General features: G+C 41.6%; 1 protein-coding gene and 1 long non-coding RNA gene across 3 annotated transcripts; one reads left to right on the top strand and one right to left on the bottom strand.

Annotated features, from left to right (window-relative positions):
* Positions 1-788: 788 nt before the first annotated feature.
* Positions 789-12,905, bottom strand: dscc1 (DNA replication and sister chromatid cohesion 1). Its single transcript, NM_001141210.1, is given in 9 exon segments — positions 789-1,000; positions 1,194-1,342; positions 1,809-1,963; positions 2,111-2,163; positions 4,459-4,597; positions 4,774-4,864; positions 7,304-7,438; positions 11,637-11,808; positions 12,634-12,905. Coding segments are annotated over 9 exon segments (1,179 nt in total). The 5' UTR covers positions 12,807-12,905; the 3' UTR covers positions 789-888.
* A 669-nt stretch (positions 12,906-13,574) lies between these two features.
* Positions 13,575-20,796, top strand: LOC123735060 (uncharacterized). Of its 2 annotated transcripts, XR_006765235.1 has the most exons (4): positions 13,575-13,812; positions 14,082-14,164; positions 14,591-14,686; positions 20,762-20,796. It is a non-coding gene; the product is annotated as an uncharacterized lncRNA (long non-coding RNA). The 2 variants fall into 2 exon arrangements; XR_006765234.1 differs by having other exon boundaries at positions 13,791-14,164.
* The last annotated feature ends 677 nt before the right edge of the window (positions 20,797-21,473 follow it).

Genomic DNA, 21,473 nt, shown 5'->3' with positions numbered 1-21,473 from the left:
AACTGTAACTCAGTAAAAATTTTGAAATTGGTGAATTTATATTTTTGTTCCGTATAAATTTAGCCAATGAAATTGTGAGAACGAAACAATTTGTTGTTGCATATTTGACAAACTGGCTTAGATTAATAAAGAGCCCTACAATAATAATAAGAGCTAGTGAGCAGGCAGACTAGTCCCAGTAAACGGCCATCTTGGATGCTGTCTCCAGTTCTTTTATGGTGACTCCACCTTCAGTTGTCACTAGTTACCACAAAGTCAAAATTGTCTAGATCGTAAAAATTAAAAATGGGGGAAAAATAAATAGGTCCTTTATATTTAGACCAAAAAAAGAAAAAGTTATGTTAAGCCTAAGATTATCAGTGTGGTTAATGTAAGATCAGATTTTAAGAAAATACCTTCTAGAAATGGGCTGTGTTAAGTCATAATTAGGACTTTGTGGCTGGGGTAGTGACAACCCGTTTTAACAATGTTTGGCCATTTTATTTAACCATCCTTTGACCCCGGGCCCCTCCCGCACAATTATTTTAAAAATATTTAGGATAAAATCATTTATGGTGCTTTTTATTTATATTTTATCCTAACCTTGTTTCCAACAGTAAAATATTGGGTTGGATAATTTTTTGTGTTCTTTTAGAAATTAAAACAAATTTTCTTTGAAAGCCTTCTTGTCACTGCCCTTCTGCCTCTTGCCACTGGAGGTCACTAAATTATCAAATTGTGACTGTGGTATTATGAATAAAGTAGAAGATATACAGTATAGGTGGGAGGAAAAACACAAAGTCGGTAATAATTACAAAAACATTAGATTTTTATTACAACACTTTAACAAATACAACAATACACTGATTCCAAACAACTTTGCTCGTCAATTAAGATATCCAAGCGTCTTCATGTTGCCACTGGCCTTCTTGAATTGAAGACTTTTATTCCGTTTTGCGTGGACAAACGAGCGTATTTGGTTAGAAGAGCTCCAGTTGTTTGCTTTTCTCCACACAAGTCCCTGCATGAAAATAACAACGATTGGTCCTCAATAATTTAACACAGAAAGCTTTCCAGATTAAGCAAGAACGTTGGACCAACACTACCTAGCTGTGTATCACACCACAAACATCTGGCACACAAGTCTAAATCTCTAATAGTCATTATTGTACAGTACAGAGACAACGGTCATTCTGATGCTCAGTTTTACTCACTGTATGTAAGGGGTGATGTCCTCCTCGGTCCACTTCTCTCTCATGGTGAAGAGATGGGTGAATCTCTCCAGTGTGTCCTCGGGAAGATCTTCCACTCTCAGCAGAGATATGGTCTCTGGTTTGGAGCTGCGGTCCACAAGGGCTAGACTCTGTATAGAAACCCATAACCATCTGGTCATATTACATCTGGATAATCTTGTAATCATGTCTGCCAACAACCATCACGTCTTTAAAATGTGTAATTACCATATTTCTAAAGCTAAAATAAAGCCTAAAACGTAAACATCCATTATGAGATATTTTGCTGTAGAATCTGAGAATAGTCTTGTCCATATGTTAAAAAAAAATGTCGGTAAAGACATGCTCTGGAACTTTGACTAGTCAGTATTTTTCAACCTCCCGACTTGGACTGGATGTGTCAATGTGTAGTTCATACATGCATAATCTGCGCGCAGAAAAACATCCTAACCTCAAATTAGCCACGAAATCCCTAATTTGAAAGCAACTGTTTTCTGGGAGCAATGCGGCGCCATTTTCCCTACATTTTCTGGACCAGGTTTAATCTGGAAAACTGGCCCATCCATCTGTGCACTGCCAGTCTGGCCCCCTCCTCACCTTCAGCTGGTCCAGTCTAGTGCCCATGCCCTCTGGGACACTTTGCTGCCACACCTCCTGGAACTCTGCCAGGTTGAACTTCACTGCGTTCTGCAGCAGCATCTGGGCTGTGGCTCTGCACACCATGTCCTCGTTCAGCGCAAAGAAAACCTCATCTGAAAAATAGGACATTTTCTATTCTGTTCAATATCAATTAAATAGCTATGAAGAGCCAAAATATTGCATGAGGTAGTTGGCTGTGTGTCACTCTACAGCACACCAAAGCATTAAAAATGTACAATAGACAGTACTTTCTTACTTACCGTTGTCCGTGTAGCGCCTTCCATAACAGTTCAAGCTATGCTCTATCATCTCCCTGGGCAGGAGAAGGGGTTTGGATGAGTATTAAAGAAAGACATGAATTCCCTACCCCACACACATGCACACTTCAATGTTGTCATGATGATTACATGCAACAGAACAGAGCTTCTGCACACTTTGGTTCAATGAACATTTAAAGATATTTGTTGTCCTGAGCCTTTAGTCAAATGTGGCCTTTGAACGAGCTTACAACATGATGACTACCTACCTACCTACCTGCTAAGTATTACAACATGATGACTACCTACCTACCTACCTGCTAAGTATTACAACATGATGACTACCTACCTACCTGCTAAGTATTACAACATGATGACCACCTACCTACCTACCTGCTAAGTATTACAACATGATGACTACCTACCTACCTACCTGCTAAGTATTACAACATGATGACTACCTACCTACCTACCTGCTAAGTATTACAACATGATGACCACCTACCTACCTACCTGCTAAGTATTACAACATGATGACTACCTACCTACCTACCTGCTAAGTATTACAACATGATGACTACCTACCTACCTACCTGCTAAGTATTACACCATGATGACTACCTACCTACCTACCTGCTAAGTATTACAACATGATGACTACCTACCTACCTACCTGCTAAGTATTACAACATGATGACTACCTACCTACCTACCTGCTAAGTATTACAACATGATGACTACCTACCTACCTACCTGCTAAGTATTACAACATGATGACTACCTACCTACCTACCTGCTAAGTATTACAACATGATGACTACCTACCTACCTGCTAAGTATTACAACATGACTACCTACCTACCTGCTAAGTATTACAACATGATGACTACCTACCTACCTACCTGCTAAGTATTACAACATGATGACTACCTACCACCTACCTGCTAAGTATTACAACATGATGACTACCTACCTACCTACCTGCTAAGTATTACAACATGATGACTACCTACCTACCTACCTGCTAAGTATTACAACATGATGACTACCTACCTACCTACCTGCTAAGTATTACAACATGATGACTACCTACCTACCTGCTAAGTATTACAACATGATGACTACCTACCTACCTGCTAAGTATTACAACATGATGACTACCTACCTACCTGCTAAGTATTACAACATGATGACTACCTACCTACCTGCTAAGTATTACAACATGATGACTACCTACCTACCTGCTAAGTATTACAACATGATGACTACCTACCTACCTACCTGCAAGTATTACAACATGATGACTACCTACCTACCTACCTGCTAAGTATTACAACATGATGACTACCTACCTACCTACCTGCTAAGTATTACAACATGATGACTACCTACCTACCTGCTAAGTATTACAACATGATGACTACCTACCTACCTACCTGCTAAGTATTACAACATGATGACCACCTACCTACCTGCTAAGTATTACAACATGATGACTACCTACCTACCTACCTGCTAAGTATTACAACATGATGACTACCTACCTACCTACCTGCTAAGTATTACAACATGATGACTACCTACCTACCTACCTGCTAAGTATTACAACATGATGACCACCTACCTACCTACCTGCTAAGTATTACAACATGATGACTACCTACCTACCTGCTAAGTATTACAACATGATGACTACCTACCTACCTACCTGCTAAGTATTACAACATGATGACTACCTACCTGCTAAGTATTACAACATGATGACCACCTACCTACCTACCTGCTAAGTATTACAACATGATGACTACCTACCTACCTGCTAAGTATTACAACATGATGACTACCTACCTACCTGCTAAGTATTACAACATGATGACTACCTACCTACCTGCTAAGTATTACAACATGATGACTACCTACCTACCTACCTGCTAAGTATTACACCATGATGACTACCTACCTACTTGCTAAGTATTACACCATGATGACTACCTACCTACTTGCTAAGTATTACACCATGATGACTACCTACCTACTTGCTAAGTATTACAACATGATGACTACCTACCTACTTGCTAAGTATTACAACATGATGACTACCTACCTGCTAAGTATTACAACATGATGCCAACCTACCTACCTACTTGCTAAGTATTACAACATGATGACTACCTACCTGCTAAGTATTACAACAAACTACTCTCCACTCTACCATTTTATTTAACTAGGCAAGTCAGTTAACAATACATTCTTATTTAAAATGACGGCCTACACCGGCCAAACCCGGACGACACTGGGCCAATTGTGCGCCGCCCTATGGGACAGCCATAACGTTGACTAACTGCACCTACTGTGGCTCCAGACGTCCTAACTCCTCCAGACTGACACTAAGAGGGACTTTACTGAAGGACCAGGACTCAGAGTCCACCAGCTGAGTGATGTGACCCAGTAGCTTCATCTCATAGTCAAAATCCAACAGCCTCCAGTAGCCTGGAATACACAAGAGGGGAACATGTGAAAATAGCACAGGACAAACAAACACATGTGGATACACCAAGGCCAGCATGTTATTTCCTAAATAGACACAAACCACATACAGTAGATCACATATCTAAATGGAAAGTGTGAGAAAATAAACATTTGGAAGATTTGAGAATCATTCTTACCGTTGACCTCACAGGCATGAATAGTCTGTAGTTGGGCCTCCAGTTCCTCCACACTTGCTTGGATTCTTTCAAGCAGGTCTCCCATAGTGTACTGCCAAAATAAACGTTTTATCAAGCAGGTCTCCCATAGTGTACTGCCAAAAGGAAAGGTTTTATCAAGCAGGTCTCCCCTAGTGTACTGCCAAAATAAACATTTTATCAAGCAGGTCTCCCATAGTGTACTGCCAAAAGGAAAGGTTTTATCAAGCAGGTCTCCCATAGTGTACTGCCAAAATAAAGCGTTTTATCAAGCAGGTCTCCCATAGTGTACTGCCAAAAGGAAAGGTTTTATCAAGCAGGTCTCCCATAGTGTACTGCCAAAAGGAAAGGTTTTATCAAGCAGGTCTCCCATAGTGTACTGCCAAAAGGAAAGGTTTTATCAAGCAGGTCTCCCATAGTGTACTGCCAAAAGGAAAGGTTTTATCAAGCAGGTCTCCCATAGTGTACTGCCAAAAGGAAAGGTTTTATCAAGCAGGTCTCCCATAGTGTACTGCCAAAAGGAAAGGTTTTATCAAGCAGGTCTCCCATAGTGTACTGCCAAAAGGAAAGGTTTTATCAAGCAGGTCTCCCCATAGTGTACTGCCAAAAGGAAAGGTTTTATCAAGCAGGTCTCCCATAGTGTACTGCCAAAAGGAAAGGTTTTATCAAGCAGGTCTCCCATAGTGTACTGCCAAAAGGAAAGGTTTTATCAAGCAGGTCTCCCATAGTGTACTGCCAAAAGGAAAGGTTTTATCAAGCAGGTCTCCCATAGTGTACTGCCAAAAGGAAAGGTTTTATCAAGCAGGTCTCCCATAGTGTACTGCCAAAAGGAAAGGTTTTATCAAGCAGGTCTCCCATAGTGTACTGCCAAAAGGAAAGGTTTTATCAAGCAGGTCTCCCATAGTGTACTGCCAAAAGGAAAGGTTTTATCAAGCAGGTCTCCCCTAGTGTACTGCCAAAATGAAAGGTTTTATCAAGCAGGTCTCCCATAGTGTACTGCCAAAAGGAAAGGCTTTATCAAGCAGGTCTCCCATAGTGTACTGCCAAAAGGAAAGGTTTTATCAAGCAGGTCTCCCATAGTGTACTGCCAAAAGGAAAGGTTTTATCAAGCAGGTCTCCCATAGTGTACTGCCAAAAGGAAACGTTTTATCAAGCAGGTCTCCCATAGTGTACTGCCAAAAGGAAAGTTTTTATCAAGCAGGTCTCCCATAGTGTACTGCCAAAAGGAAAGGCTTTATCAAGCAGGTCTCCCATAGTGTACTGCCAAAAGGAAAGGCTTTATCAAGCAGGTCTCCCCTAGTGTACTGCCAAAAGGAAAGGTTTTATCAAGCAGGTCTCCCCATAGTGTACTGCCAAAAGGAAAGGTTTTATCAAGCAGGTCTCCCATAGTGTACTGCCAAAAGGAAAGGCTTTATCAAGCAGGTCTCCCTAGTGTACTGCCAAAAGGAAAGGTTTTATCAAGCAGGTCTCCCATAGTGTACTGCCAAAAGGAAAGGTTTTATCAAGCAGGTCTCCCATAGTGTACTGCCAAAAGGAAAGGTTTTATCAAGCAGCTCTTCCATAGTGTACTGCCAAAAGGAAAGGTTTTATCAAGCAGGTCTCCCATAGTGTACTGCCAAAAGGAAAGGTTTTATCAAGCAGGTCTCCCATAGTGTACTGCCAAAAGGAAAGGTTTTATCAAGCAGGTCTCCCATAGTGTACTGCCAAAAGGAAAGGTTTTATCAAGCAGGTCTCCCATAGTGTACTGCCAAAAGGAAAGGCTTTATCAAGCAGGTCTCCCATAGTGTACTGCCAAAAGGAAAGGTTTTATCAAGCAGGTCTCCCATAGTGTACTGCCAAAAGGAAAGGTTTTATCAAGCAGGTCTCCCATAGTGTACTGCCAAAAGGAAAGGTTTTATCAAGCAGGTCTCCCATAGTGTACTGCCAAAAGGAAAGGCTTTATCAAGCAGGTCTCCCATAGTGTACTGCCAAAAGGAAAGGTTTTATCAAGCAGGTCTCCCCTAGTGTACTGCCAAAAGGAAAGGTTTTATCAAGCAGGTCTCCCATAGTGTACTGCCAAAAGGAAAGGCTTTATCAAGCAGGTCTCCCATAGTGTACTGCCAAAAGGAAAGGCTTTATCAAGCAGGTCTCCCATAGTGTACTGCCAAAAGGAAAGGTTTTATCAAGCAGGTCTCCCATAGTGTACTGCCAAAAGGAAAGGCTTTATCAAGCAGGTCTCCCATAGTGTACTGCCAAAAGGAAAGGTTTTAAAAACAGAGAACTTTGACATGAACAAGAATCCATAGGTTTATTTAGTCAGTGTACAATAGAGGCGATGTTCTAGTGTGTTCTAGCCTGTCACATGTCTTCTCTTAGCGGGACCAACTTTACTGATAGTTGCTTTACCGAGGAAAAAAGTTGTACTTAATATGAATGTGACAGTCTTACCTTAAAATGAATGGACTAACTGTAAGTCTCTCTGGATAAAAGCGTCTGCTAAAATGGCATATAATATAATACAGTTAGTAAGTACCTTCCCGTCCGTGACGTCCTCCTGCCCACTGATAACTGGGCCCTCGTACGGATTCTCCATCAGAAGTTTCTTCAGCTTCTTTAGTTTGGGATGACGTTTCCTCAACTCCCAGTAACTGTTAGAAAAGCCCCAAATCTGTTAGGAAAAGGGTCATTTCTTAGTCCTGTATACATTTCAGCATATTACTTCACACTACAACATTCTGTAGGTACTGGAGAGCATTATTGGTGTGTAACATTTGGGGAAAGTCGTACAGTATTGAAAACATTGAATGATGTAGGTCAGGTATTCCCAAACTGGGGTAACGCGCAATGCCGTCGGGGGGTACGCCAAAATAAAAGAAAAATCCTTCACATTTTCAAACAGTACATTTATATTTTCTAAACGGGGCTATACATTTGGGTGAGGTTTTTTTCTCGCCCGAGTAGCCTGGTTTCACTGGCTAAAATATAACTAACCATCTAGTGTTCAGCGAAATAACAACACAATGTCAAACACAGGTAGCCTAGTCAAATAATTAACTTCCAATCACATTAACCGGTACTCTCTCGCGCAAAACCGTCACTCTTGCGCAGACATTTAGAAACATGACAATTTGAAAAATAAGCCACGGGAGTTTTTTGAGTGAGAATAAAGACGATTTTCGAGTAGTAAGACATGTATAAAAGCAACAGATACCATTAATATGAAGGGGCTAGAAGAGTCTTATATGGTGAGCTACCGAGTGGCTAGGATAGGCAAGCCCCATACTATTGTGGAGGACTTAATTCTTCCTGCTGCTGCGGATATGGCTGGGACAATGCTTGGGGAAAAGGCCCAAAAAACTATACAGAAAATGCCTTCATCAAACAACTCTGTTTCATGAGAAAATCAGTGACATGGCAGATGTTTTGAATCAATTACTGCTTCTCATACAAGCCAGTGAATTCTATACGTTACAGCTGGATGAGTCAACAGACATGGCGGGCCGTCACAGCTCCTGGTATATGTCTGTTACGTTTATGGGGGGTCAATTAAGGAAGACATCCTCTTCTGCAAACCACTGGAAACCAGGACAACAGGAGAGGATATTTTTAAAGTACTGGACAGCTTTGTGACATCAAATGGACTTCGGTGGTCAAGATGTGTTGGTATCTGTACTGATGGTACAAAAGCCATGACAGGGAGACATAGTGGAGTGGTAACGTGTGTGCAAGCAGTTGCTCCTGACACCACATGGGTACACTGCAGCATCCACCAAGAGGCTCTTGCTGCCAAGGGAATGCCCGACGGCTTGAAAGACGTTTTGGACACTACAGTGAAAATGGTTAACTTTGTTAAAGCAAGGCTCCTGAACTCTTGTGTATTTTCTGCATTATGCAATGATATGGGCAGCGACCATGTAACACTTTTACAACATACAGACTTCACTGGTTATCAAGGGGCAAAGTATTGACACGTTTCTTTGATTTGAGAGCTTAAAGTTCTTTACTGACCAAAATGTTCACTTGTCTGACCGCTTGCATGATGACGAGTTTCTCACACGACTGGCCTATCTGGGTGATGTTTTTTCTCACCTGAATGATCTGAATGTAGGATTACAGGGACTCTCCGCAACTATATTCAATGTGCGGGACAAAATTGAGGCTATGATTAAGAAGTTGGAACAAGGACAACACACAGGTCTTTCCATCATTGTATGATTTTTTTGTGTGCAAATTAACTCAAGTTTACGGACAATGTCAAATGTGCGAGCTGGCTGCGCAATTACACAGGTACTTTCCCAAAACGGACGACACAAACAACTGGATTCATTATCCCTTTCATGCCCTGCCTCCAGTCCACTTACCGATATCTGAACAAGAGAGCCTCATAGAAATTGCAACAAGCGGTTCTGTGAATAAATTGTATTTAATTGGAAGCCACTGCCAGATTTCTGGATTGGGCTGCACTCAGAGTATCCTGCCTTGACAAATCGCGCTGTTAAGACACTGATGCCATTTGCAACCACATACCTATGTGAGAGTGGATTCTTGGCCCTCGCTAGCATGAAAACTAAATACAGCACAGACCGTGTGTGGAAAATGATTTAAGACAGACTCTCTCCAATACAACCCAACACCGCAGAGTTATGTGCATCCTTTCAAGCACACCCTTCTCATTAACCTGTGGTGAGTTATTCACAATTTTCAATGAACAAATAAGGTTTTATATGTAAGATGGCTAAATAAAAGAGCAAAATTATTGATTATTATTATATTATTATTATTTGTGCCCTGGTCCTATAAGAGCTCTTTGTCACTTCCCACGAGCCGGGTTGTGACAAAAACTCACTCATTCTTATGTTTAATGAATGTATCGTATAGTGTGTGTGTGTGTGTGGCAGGCTTACAATGATGGCACAAAACAACATTTGAGAGTGCGCTGACCCTGGTGCTTAGAGGGGGTACGTAGCTGGAGGTTGAACGTTTGAAGGGGTACGGGACTATAAAAAGTTTGGCAACCACTAATGTAGGTGAACACAGTAAATTAGAAAAATATTTAATACATCACAGTGAACTCACTGTGTAATGTCTATTAGAGGTTGACCGATTAATAGGGCTGATTTCAAGTTTTCATAACAATCGGAAATCGGTATTTTTGGACGCTGATTTGGCCATTTTTTTATTTATTTTTTAGACCTTTATTTAACTAGCAAGTCAGTTAAGAACACATTCTTATTTTCAATGACGGCCTAGGAACGGTGGGTTAACTGCCTTGTTCAGGGGCAGAACGACAGATTTTTACCTTGTCAGCTCAGGGATTCAATCTTTCAACCTTATGGTTAACTAGTCCAACGCTCTAACCACCTGCTTTACATTGCACTCCACGAGGTTATGCGAATGCAGTAAGAAGCTAAGGTAAGTTGCTAGCTAGCATTAAACTTATCTTATAAAAAACAATCAATCAATCATAATCACTAGTTGATGGTTGATGATATTACTAGTTTATCTAGCCTGTCCTGCGTTGCATATAATCGCTTAGGTACACGTTGCTCCAACCATAAACATCAATGTCTTTCTTAAAATCAATACACAAGTATATATTTTTAAACCTGCATATTTAGCTAAAAGAAATCCTGGTTAGCAGAAAATATTAACCAGGTGAAATTGTGTAATTTTGCGTTCATTGCACGCAGAGTCAGTGTATATGCAACAGTTTGGGTCGCCTGGCTCGTTGCGAACTAATTTGCCCGAATTTTACGTAATTATGATATAACATTGAAGATTGTGCAATGTAACAGGAATAACGTTTTGTTTTCGAGATGATAGTTTCCGGATTCGACCATATTAATGACCTAAGGCTCGTATTTCTGTGTGTTATTATGTTATAATTAAGTCTATGATTTGATAGAGCAGTCTGACTGAGCGATGGTAGGCAGCAGCAGGCTCGTAAGCATTCATTCAATATAGCACTTTCGTGCGTTTTGCCAGCAGCTCTTCGCAATGCTTCAAGCATTGCACTGTTTATGACTTTAAGCCTGTCAACTCCCGAGATTAGGCTGGTGTAACCGATGTGAAATGGCTAGCTAGTTAGCGGGGTGCGCGCTAATAGCGTTTCAAACGTCACTCGCTCTGAGACTTGGAGTAGTTGTTCTCCTTCCTCTACATGGGTAACGCTGCTTCGAGGGTGGCTGTTGTCGATGTGTTCCTGGTTCAAGCCCAGGTAGGAGCGAGGAGAGGGACGGAAGCTATACTGTTACACTGGCAAGACTAAAGTGCCTATAAGAACATCCAATAGTCAAAGGTATATGAAATACAAATCGTATAGAGAGAAATAGTCCTATAATATCTACAACCTAAAACTTCTTACCTGGGAATATTGAAGACTCATGTTAAAAGGAACCACCAGCTTTCATATGTTCTCATGTTCTGAGCAAGGAACTTAAACGTTAGCTTTTTTACATGGCACATATTGCACGTTTACTTTCTTCTCCAACACTTTGTTTTTGCATTATTTAAACCAAATTGAACATGTTTCACTATTTATTTGAGGCTAAATTGATTTTATTGATGTATTATATTAAGTTAAAATAAGTGTTCATTCAGTATTGTTGTAATTGTCATTATTACAAATAAATAAAATCGGCTGATTAATCGGTATCCGTTTTTGGGTCCTCCAATAATCAGTATCACCATCGGCGTTGAAAAATCATAATCAGTCGACCTCTAATGTCTATAGCTATTTAGTGTGCGTGTGTAAGCACGTTAACGTAATGTCTACTGTACAGACATTAAATTCCAGATCAGTGATTTTCAAAATGGCTGTCACACAAGAAACATTCATTGTGTTCAGATAGTTGATAGACTCCTACCTGTGCATGGACCAGCTGAGAGCTGGCCTGGTTGTCAGTAGTCAGCTGATCTGGAGTCAGGCAGCCAGGCACTAACAGCAGGAGGTTTGAGGTGTCGGCTATCTTCAGGTCATAAGTCTTGTCTTCACTGCACAGGACAGCTCTCTCATCCTGGTCTCCTCTGATAACCAGGCTGCAGGTAGAGAACAAGGATAAAGGAGAGAGAATGTTGAGATCGTTGACATGTAGAGACTCAACGTTAAAACAGTCTCTCTACACGTCAACGTTAAATAGACTGTTTAACAGTTGACGTGTAGAGAAAGTGGCAGCAGCTGGATGAGTTGTTTTCACCAGGGCTGAACAACCCTCCTCCTATAGAGGTAGTAGGTGTGTAGCCCTTGACCATCACGCTCAGTTCCATTACATCACACATCAGAGTCATTGGATGAAGGGCTATTCTGAAGGAGGAGTTTAAATAAGAGACACATTAACCCACATCTCTTGCGGTACGGTTTTTTGGATTTTTTTGTTTTATGTGATATGAAAAGTAGAGGGATTTGTTTTTATAACTGTACTGCAATTGTGAATCGATTCACGTTTAGTTTGAGTATTTGGCCGTTTTTGGCTTCCGGAGCCAATTTGCCCTTTAAACAGAACATGTAAGGTCCTTGGACTAAGGAGTAATGGTAGACTCCTTAAACCTTTTGACCCATCCCTGTTTCAGTCCAACACACCTGATTCAGCTTATCAAGGTCCTGATGGGGAAGATCAATCATAGAATCAGGTGTGTTGGAGCAAATACCTGCAGACATCCGGTAACACTTCAGGTGGGTTGACAACCCACACTACATACGCGTAATCTCTGAACCCAGAACAAAATCACGCGTAAACCAACCAGTCACCTGTGAATGTTTAGGAGACAACACGCCGCACTTGTCTAACGTAACTAGCTATGTCTATTAACGTAACTGTGTATTTATATTGAATTAGCTACATTGTAACTATGCAGATACTTTACCTATTTCCTGCTTCTATGTGTTTACAGAGCGTGTCATCCAGTTCCATCAGGAAGTAGTCTCCGGACGAGACGCTTTCTCCAAAAGTTAAACAGTGAATTGTGTTCTGCAAATCATTCTCTTTTAGTTTGGCGATTTGTATGGTAGCCTGCACCTCTTCTAGTGTTCTCGACATTTGGCCCTAATATATGAGCTAACTATAAATTTAATGAGAAATAATCTATTTTGTAGTGTACTCCAATCGAATGTGATCCTCGCTAGATTAACTTTCCCGCAATATATACCGGAAGTACGAAGGCATATTTGATTGACAGCGACATAGGCCAATGAAAGTCTCGATGACTTCACGTTGTCCCTCCTCCAGTACAGTGGCTGTATGTCTCCGCAGCACGCTGAGTTCACTCGACATGGGTGCACGGTGATATCACTGGAAATGATCAGATGGAACCCAACCTTCATCTGCGGTCACTGAACCTAACCATAGCGCCAAAGGTGCTGCGCTTGATTTAGGTCGCCCAGCACACCGAGTGAAGTTTGTTGACTTGAGACTAGTCCACTTATCCGATTCTGTAATATTTGCATATATCGCGCCTTCTTGGTCTACTTCCACAGTGCCCACTTGTCTTGAGCGTTTTCAATTTAGCAACTTTGTCACTATATTAAGCGAGTTTTCAGACCCCTTTATTGGTAAAAGTTTTCAGGCTGCCTTTGGGGTTTTGACACAGAGGGTTTCTATGATTTTTGATAGCATTTTGCGACTTTTCCCACTCAATTCTTCCGCAAACAACAGCGGGAGAAGCTGTCTGTGCAACAGAAGTCACAGCAACGACGCACTCACATGCTGCGTTAACGTGCTAGTTGGAACGAGGAAACTTGGACATTTCCTGGTTGCACTCGTGTATAACTACAACCTATTAGCAAGTCGACATTTCCGAGTTTCTTAGTTCTGACTAGCACTTGAACGTGGCAACAATCAGAGAAGCATAACGTGTGGCGGAAGAGGGCGAAAACGCGATGTGGGGTCCGCAGTTGTGCCGCATCAAGGCAAATTCGTGATGTGACGTCGTCGCGGAAACGGCAAAACGTAATCCAGCGTCTTTTAGCGACAAATCAAGGAGCCAATAGCAGTAATCACTGAAAAATAGTCGGCAATACTGCACGGTGTCAACGTGCTTTTCATGGTAAGATCGCGTAGTAAACAGGCAGAGGTGCGAGTGGAGCTCATTACTACTGAAGAATTATATGCACATTTCACAAGAAATCGCTGTTCGTTGAATGAAGCTTTACCGACTAGAAAATAATATGCATACATTTAGATGGTTAGCGGACCAGTTTAATTTTCAGAATACAAAAGAAGTTCAACATCAACCTAGTGTCCCCTCTTGCGCAATAGATAGCGTCTGTCCATTTTTCACTGTGTGAAACTTGTTTTTTTTAATGCATTTCTCAGATTATGCTGCTGGTTTGCAAATCTAGGACAACGTGATCTCGAGGAACAATAAATCAGCTTTTTTTATCCATGGTGTTTGCAAGGTAAATCATTTTTTTTTATGTTATGCATTTAAATGTGCAAGTAATGGTGAAATACTACATCACATGTGTGTCAGATGGCCCACAGCACGGTGTTTTACCTGTCATTATGGAGGATATGATTGCACTGTGAGCCAACGTTATTTACACCATCCCGTTTATTTCAATAGATTGTGCTGTTGATATTCTGCAATTTTTTGGGGATATACAAATGGCTGGTTACGTCACAGTTATGACACTAATACAGTATAGCAACAGTCATTAGGACAGAATACAGTGGAGCTATCCAGACGGCTTGTCAATGACATAAGGATAGGCAGCTATATATGGTGTATATATGGTGTACTGTAGCTCGTTTTCACAGGCTATGATGCCTTTGGCTTGTGTACAGTATTTACAGTGGCAGTAATATTTCCGTTATTTTAACAGTTGTAAAGAGATGGATGGTATCGGGAACACAATGCAGAAGAAGGCTGCGGAGCTCGAGCGCATGGCCGAGGTTCTGGTCACCGGAGAGCAGCTGAGGTAGGAGTGGCTGGCTCGAGCTGACAGCTCTGTGTGATGCTGTTCAAACTGTGTTGCGGCTTTTCAAACAAAGGCGTGAATTGTACCCATTCAAACCAACGCACAAATACAATACATTTTCTGCAATGCCAATGTGTATTGCGTTGTACTGCCCAAGTGCACACAATATGATCATTTTAAGTGTCAAAGGTTTTTTTGCATTGTGAACTGAAAGCAATTCATTTATTCATTGTGGTGTTAATCCGAAGATCACTGCTGCTTGTTTTAGTGGAGAGAAGTAACACTTGCTATTTGTGGAACAACAGAGCACACACACACACACACCCTTGGCCCATATTAGTGGTGCCTTAAAAAGCAAGATTGAGATAGCAGTGAGTGTCAACATCAGTGAAATGACTCATTATAATTGGCATTGAAACGTTTTATCACCTGTTGGGGGAGTTGCTGTGTGTTTACAGATCTTTAGCTTCATCATGGTCAAATCACATAGGTCAGTCAATAAACTCAATGTCAGTGTTCCCTATCACGGTTAATCTTTGACCCTCTCTAAAATTGTCATTTAACTAGGGCTGTGATAATATCACTATCACATTTTTTTCTATGGCAAAAATGAAAACAGGAAGCAGGCCAAACTCTTTGGTTCTTTTAAAAACCTGCGTGTGTAAAATATTGTGTGCTGTAACTTTGAAAATAAATACATGTCTCTGAATAACAACGTAATGTTTTCCTAAAGAAGTTAAATCCGCTTTATGTTTCCTTGCCACAATACTAACAAGTATTCTCCCGGGCCCTACTTTTAACCTGACACAGCATGGCACAGTACTAGTCTGGTCTAGTTGGCATGTCTTTTAACCTACCACAGCATGGCACAGTACTAGTCTGGTCTAGTTGGCATGTCTTTTAACCTACCACAGCGTGGCACAGTACTAGTCTGGTCTAGTTGGCATGTCTTTTAACCTGGCACAGTACTAGTCTGGTCAAGTTGGCATGTCTTTTAACCTGCCACAGCGTGCCGCAGTACTAGTCTGGTCTAGTTGGCATGTCTTTTAACCTACCACAGCGTGGCACACTACTAGTCTGGTCTAGTTGGCATGTCTTTTAACCTGCCACACTGCTAGTCTGGTCTAGTTGGCATGTCTTTCTCCCAACAAAGTAATGACCTCATGCTTAATGTAACTACGAACAGGAAGACTTGTCTCTAAATCATATCATTGACTAGAGGTCATCTGGGGACAGGCTGTCTGCCTCCCAAATGGCCCCCTGTTGCCTCTCTAGTGTATGGGAATAAGGTGTCCTGTCTTAGACATGCCGAGACAGATGTTGCTGGCTACTGGCTAGCACTAGTAGCGCTGCCTGGAATAATTGGTCACAGCTGAACATAGTGCACCTGCCCCCTTTTGGGCCCAGTTGAACAAGAGTACAAGACGTGCTGAAGATTAGCTAGTAGCTAATCGGCAGGTAGCCTAGTGGTCAGAAAGGTTGCTAGATCGAATCCCCGAGCTGACAAGGTAAACATCTTTTGTTCTGCCCCTGAACAAGGCAGTTAACCCACTGTTCCTAGGCCGTCATTGTAAATAAGAATTTGTTCTTAACTGACTTACCTAGCTAAATAAAGGTTAAATAAAATAAACATTATAACAGGACATAAGCCTGCTTCCTTGAATTCTGTAGGGTTAGAATGGGATTTTTGACCCCTGGCTTTATAATTATAGTGAGGAAACCAAGCCATGTGGATTCATGGCAGTTTGCCCTGTGGGTTTAGGTTACTCGCTACATAGTGCACTACTTTGACGAGAGCCCTATAGGGCCTCGAGGCTCGGACTGAGCTGCCAAATCTAATCCAGGAGATGCTAGCCAGTAGTAGATTCTACAGAGACCTCTAATCCAGGAGACGCTAGACAGTAGTAGATTCTAGAGACCTCTAATTCAGGAGACGCTAGCCAGTAGTAGATTCTACAGAGACCTCTAATTCAGGAGACGCTAGCCAGTAGTAGATTCTACAGAGACCTCTAATCCAGGAGATGCTAGCCAGTAGTAGATTCTAGAGACCTCTAATCCAGGAGATGCTAGCCAGTAGTAGATTCTAGAGACCTCTAATCCAGGAGAGACTAGACAGTAGTAGATTCTACAGAGACCTCTAATCCAGGAGAGACTAGACAGTAGTAGATTCTACAGAGACCTCTAATCCAGGAGAGACTAGACAGTAGTAGATTCTACAGAGACCTCCTAATCCAGGAGACACTAGACAGTAGTAGATTCTACAGAGACCTCTAATCCAGGAGACACTAGACAGTAGTAGATTCTACAGAGACCTCTAATCCAGGAGACACTAGACAGTAGTAGATTCTACAGAGACCTCTAATCCAGGAGACACTAGACAGTAGTAGATTCTACAGAGACCTCTAATCCAGGAGAGGCTAGACAGTAGTAGATTCTAGAGAGACCCAAAAGAGCCAGAGGAGCAGCTGTAATGAACAATGGCTGTTTTGTTATCTTTCTCCATTTAACATTATAGTGAATCACCCTGATAAACACAAGGGCTATTCAGAACACGTCTTGAGGAACATGCCTTTTATTCCTAGTTGTTCTTTAACTAATCTGCCGTCTAGTGGTTGTAGTGTTGTTCATGGGTCACTCTCACTGACCAGTCCAAGAGGCTACATAACATTTGCATTACTCCGCTATGAACGTGTACTGTAGATACACTTTGAGACAGTGTCCTTGTTAAGGTTAAAGGATCATTCATTTCGACATCTAGTTTCGCTTTTGTTGGCCAATCAATGAGTTTTGTCTTGTCTGCCTCAACCCCTCCTCTCCTGCTGGATTTAGTTGCACATCTGCTGTCTTTCGTCATCTTTGTACTGAAAGAGGAGCCAGAATACACAAGGAACCCAGAGTGTGTAAAGAGTTCTTGTTCTATCCTGTCTGTCTGCTGAGGCCTGGGACATTTATTCAACTGTGCATTGAATGACCTGGACAGACACTCCAAATCACTCAGCCCTGACTCATTTATATGACATGCACCACCTACATAACAGCCATCATTTTTTAAAATGTTTCAGTTAGTTAATTTGTAATGAGGACACCTGTCAAATTTTATTGGCAGTGCACCACCTACATAACAGCCCCTTATACATACTAAGGTATCAGATTCAAAAATGGTTATCCTTCATTTTTTAAAATGTTTCAGTTAGCTAATTTGTAATGAGGCCACCTGTCATTTTATTGGAAGTGCACCACCTACATGAGGACTTCTAAATCTCTTCATCCATCCTCCTCAGACCTGTCTACTTTATCCCTCCCTCCGTCCATCCTCCTCAGACCTGTCTACTTTATCCCTCCCTCCGTCCATCCTCCTCAGACCTGTCTACTTTATCCCTCCCTCCGTCCACCCTCCTCAGACCTGTCTACTTTATCCCTCCCTCCGTCCACCCTCCTCAGACCTGTCTACTTTATCCCTCCCTCCGTCCACCCTCCTCAGACCTGTCTACTTTATCCCTCCCTCCGTCCACCCTCCTCAGACCTGTCTACTTTATCCCTCCCTCCGTCCACCCTCCTCAGACCTGTCTACTTTATCCCTCCCTCCGTCCACCCTCCTCAGACCTGTCTACTTTATCCCCTCCCTCCGTCCACCCTCCTCAGACCTGTCTACTTTAGGGGCATACAAACAGTACCAGTCAGAACCAGTACCAGTAGAAAACACCTACTCATTCAAGGGTTTTTTATTTTTACTATTTTCAAGACATCAAAACTATGAAATAACACACATGGAATCGTGTAGTAACGAAAAAAGTGTTTTATATTGTAGATTCTTCAAAGTAGCGACCCTTTGCCTTCATGACAGCTTTGCACACTCTTGGCATTCTCTTAACCAGCTTCACCTGGAATGCTTTTCCAACAGTCTTGAAGGAGTTCCCACAAATGCTGAGCACTTGTTGGCTGCTTTTCCTTCACTATGCGGTCCGACTCATCCCAAACCATCTCAATTTGGTTGAGGTCGGTTGATTGTGGAGGCCAGGTCATATGATGCAGCACTCCATCACTCTCTCCTCCTTGGTCGAATAGCCCTTACACAGCCTGGAGGTATGTTGAGTCGTTGTCCAATCGAAAAACAAATGATAGTCCCACTAAGCCCAAATCAGATGAGATGGTGTATCACTGCAGAATGCTGTGGTAGCCATGCTGGTTAAGTGTGTCTTGAGTTCTAAATAAATCAGTGTCACCAGCAAAGCACCATCCAACCTCCTCCATGCTTCACGGTGGGAAATGCACATGCAGAGATCATCCGTTCACCTACTCTGCGTCTCATAATGACAGTGGTAGGAACCAGAAATCTCAATTTTGGACTCGGTCTTATGTCCAGTGTTTGTTTCTTGGTCCAAGCAAGTCTCCTCCTTATTGGTGTCCTTTTTAGTATTGATTTCTTTGCAGCAAATCGACCATGAAGGCTTGATTCACACAGTCTCCTCTGAACAGTTGATGTGTCTGTTACTTGAACTCTGAAGCATTTTTTGGGGCTGCAATTTCTGAGGCTGGTAACTCTAATGAACTTATCCTCTGCAACAGAGGTAACTCTGGGTCTTCCTTTCCTGTGGTGGTCCTCATGAGAGCCAGGTTCATCATAGCGCTTGATGTTTTTTTGCGACTGCACTTGAAAAAGCTTTCAAAGTTCTTGGAATTGACTGGCCTCCATGTCTTAAAGTAATGATGGTCTGTTGTTTCTCTTTGCTTATTTGAGCTGTTCTTGCCATAATATGGACTTGTTCCTTTACCAAATAGGTCTATCTTCTGTATACCACTCCTACTTCGTCACAACACATCTGATTGGCTCAAACGCACTAAGAAGGAAAGAAATTCCAGAAATTAACATAAAAAAGCACACCTGTTAATTGGAAATGCATTCCAGGAGAGAATACCTACAGTGCAATGCTGTCATCAAGGCAAAGGGTGGCTAATTTGAAGAATATCAAATATATTTTGATTTGTTTAACACTTTTTTTGGGGGGGTTACTATATACTTCCATATGTGTTATTTCATAGTTTTGATTTCTTCACTATTATTCTACAAATGTAGAAAATAGTAAAAATAAAAAATCCTGACATGAGTAGGTGTATTCAAACTTATGACTAGCACTGTACCTACATAAGGAAACCATAACACAATCCTAATTCATCCATACACATCCTCCTCAGACCTGTCTAACTAACGCAGTACTGACAGATGTTCTACCCGCTAACACTTTATCTGAGGAACAAAACCCACTAGGTTACACAGAGGCTTCATAACACATTGATAATCCATACACACTGCACTCATTAGCAGAATGCTCTGAATATCCTCGTTACATAATTTAAAATGAAGGATATAAAACAAGTGTAACTTATTGACTTGAAAAGTAAAAAACAGCCTATACTGTGAGTCAGCATGCTGTTGTGTAACTGACTATCTAACATAACCACAGCTCAGAGGCCACCATGTGCACCACACTGTTTGTTGTCACTTCCTCTTGGTGACAACCACCAAGAAACTGGAACATGTGCTACGAATACACAATACATGTACATGCATGTCCTTCCTGAGAGAGTGAACATGGAGTACAGACGAGTGACCGAACATCTAAAGCTATAAGAGACTGTACATACATACAGGGGGGGTGTAGACATAATATGACATTTGTAATGTCTTTATTCTTTTGGAACTTCTGTGTGTAATGTTTACTGTTCATTTTATTGTTTTTCACGTTTGTATATTATCTATTTCACTTGCTTTGGCAATGTTAACATGTTTCCAATGCCAATAAATCCCATTGAATTGAGAGGGAGAGCAGTATGTCACTAGGCTACATAATAACAAGTGTAAATACAGTTACAACACATGACGGAGAGAGAGGAGCTACACTACTGTATGTCAATAGCCTGACATTGTGGTGTTCCACAGACGATGTAAGAATAGCCTACATTACTAGCTGTAGGCCTAATCTTTTCCTGAACAAGTGTACTATAGTTACAGTATATGACGGAGGGGGAGAAGCTACAATTTGTCAATAGCCTGACGTTGTGTTTTTCAAACCACAGGCTGCGTCTCCATGAAGGGAAGGTGGTTAAGGACCCGCAGGCATCACCTGAGGACGTATCCCAACTGCTTTGTGGCCAAGGAGCTGATCGACTGGCTGCTGGAGCACAAGGAGGCGTCAGACAGAGACACAGCCATCAAGATCATGCAGAAACTCCTGGATCAAAGCATCATCCATCACGGTAGGGCCTTCTGACATGACCAGACACGTCTGGGCTGTGTTCATTAGGAACCAAATGGAAGGAAACGGGAGACATTTCCTGGACCTGTCCAATAAGAAACACTCTTTCGTTTTCCATTGCTAAGCGTTTTGTTATGGTGCGCCCTAATTAATACTCCTCTGAGCTTGGGGTTTTCTGGGAACAGCCAGATCCTGCTTCTCTACAGACTTCAAATAAAATTGTATTCATCACATGCGCCGAATACAACAGGTGTATACCTTACAGTGAAATGCTTACTTACGAGCCCCTAACCAACAATGCAGTTTAAAAAAAAATACGGATAAGAATAAGAAATAAAAGTAACAAGTAATTAAAGAGCAGCAGTAAAATAACAATAACAAACCTGCTTCTCTACAGCCTTCTGACATGACTTCTATCTGGTTGTCATTCATTAGGACACTCAACAGAAAATGTTTTGCATCAGGTTTTTAGTTTTTCTGTATGCAGATTGTCCCTGCCTGTTTCAAACGTTTTGTTGTTGTTTTGTTTAGTA

The sequence above is a fragment of the Salmo salar genome, unplaced genomic scaffold (assembly GCF_905237065.1).
Source record: "Salmo salar unplaced genomic scaffold, Ssal_v3.1, whole genome shotgun sequence".
In the NCBI taxonomy this organism is placed as follows: Eukaryota; Metazoa; Chordata; class Actinopteri; order Salmoniformes; family Salmonidae; genus Salmo; species Salmo salar.
The sequence above is the reverse complement of the archived record's forward strand: the minus strand, read 5'-3'. Positions and strand labels throughout refer to the sequence as shown.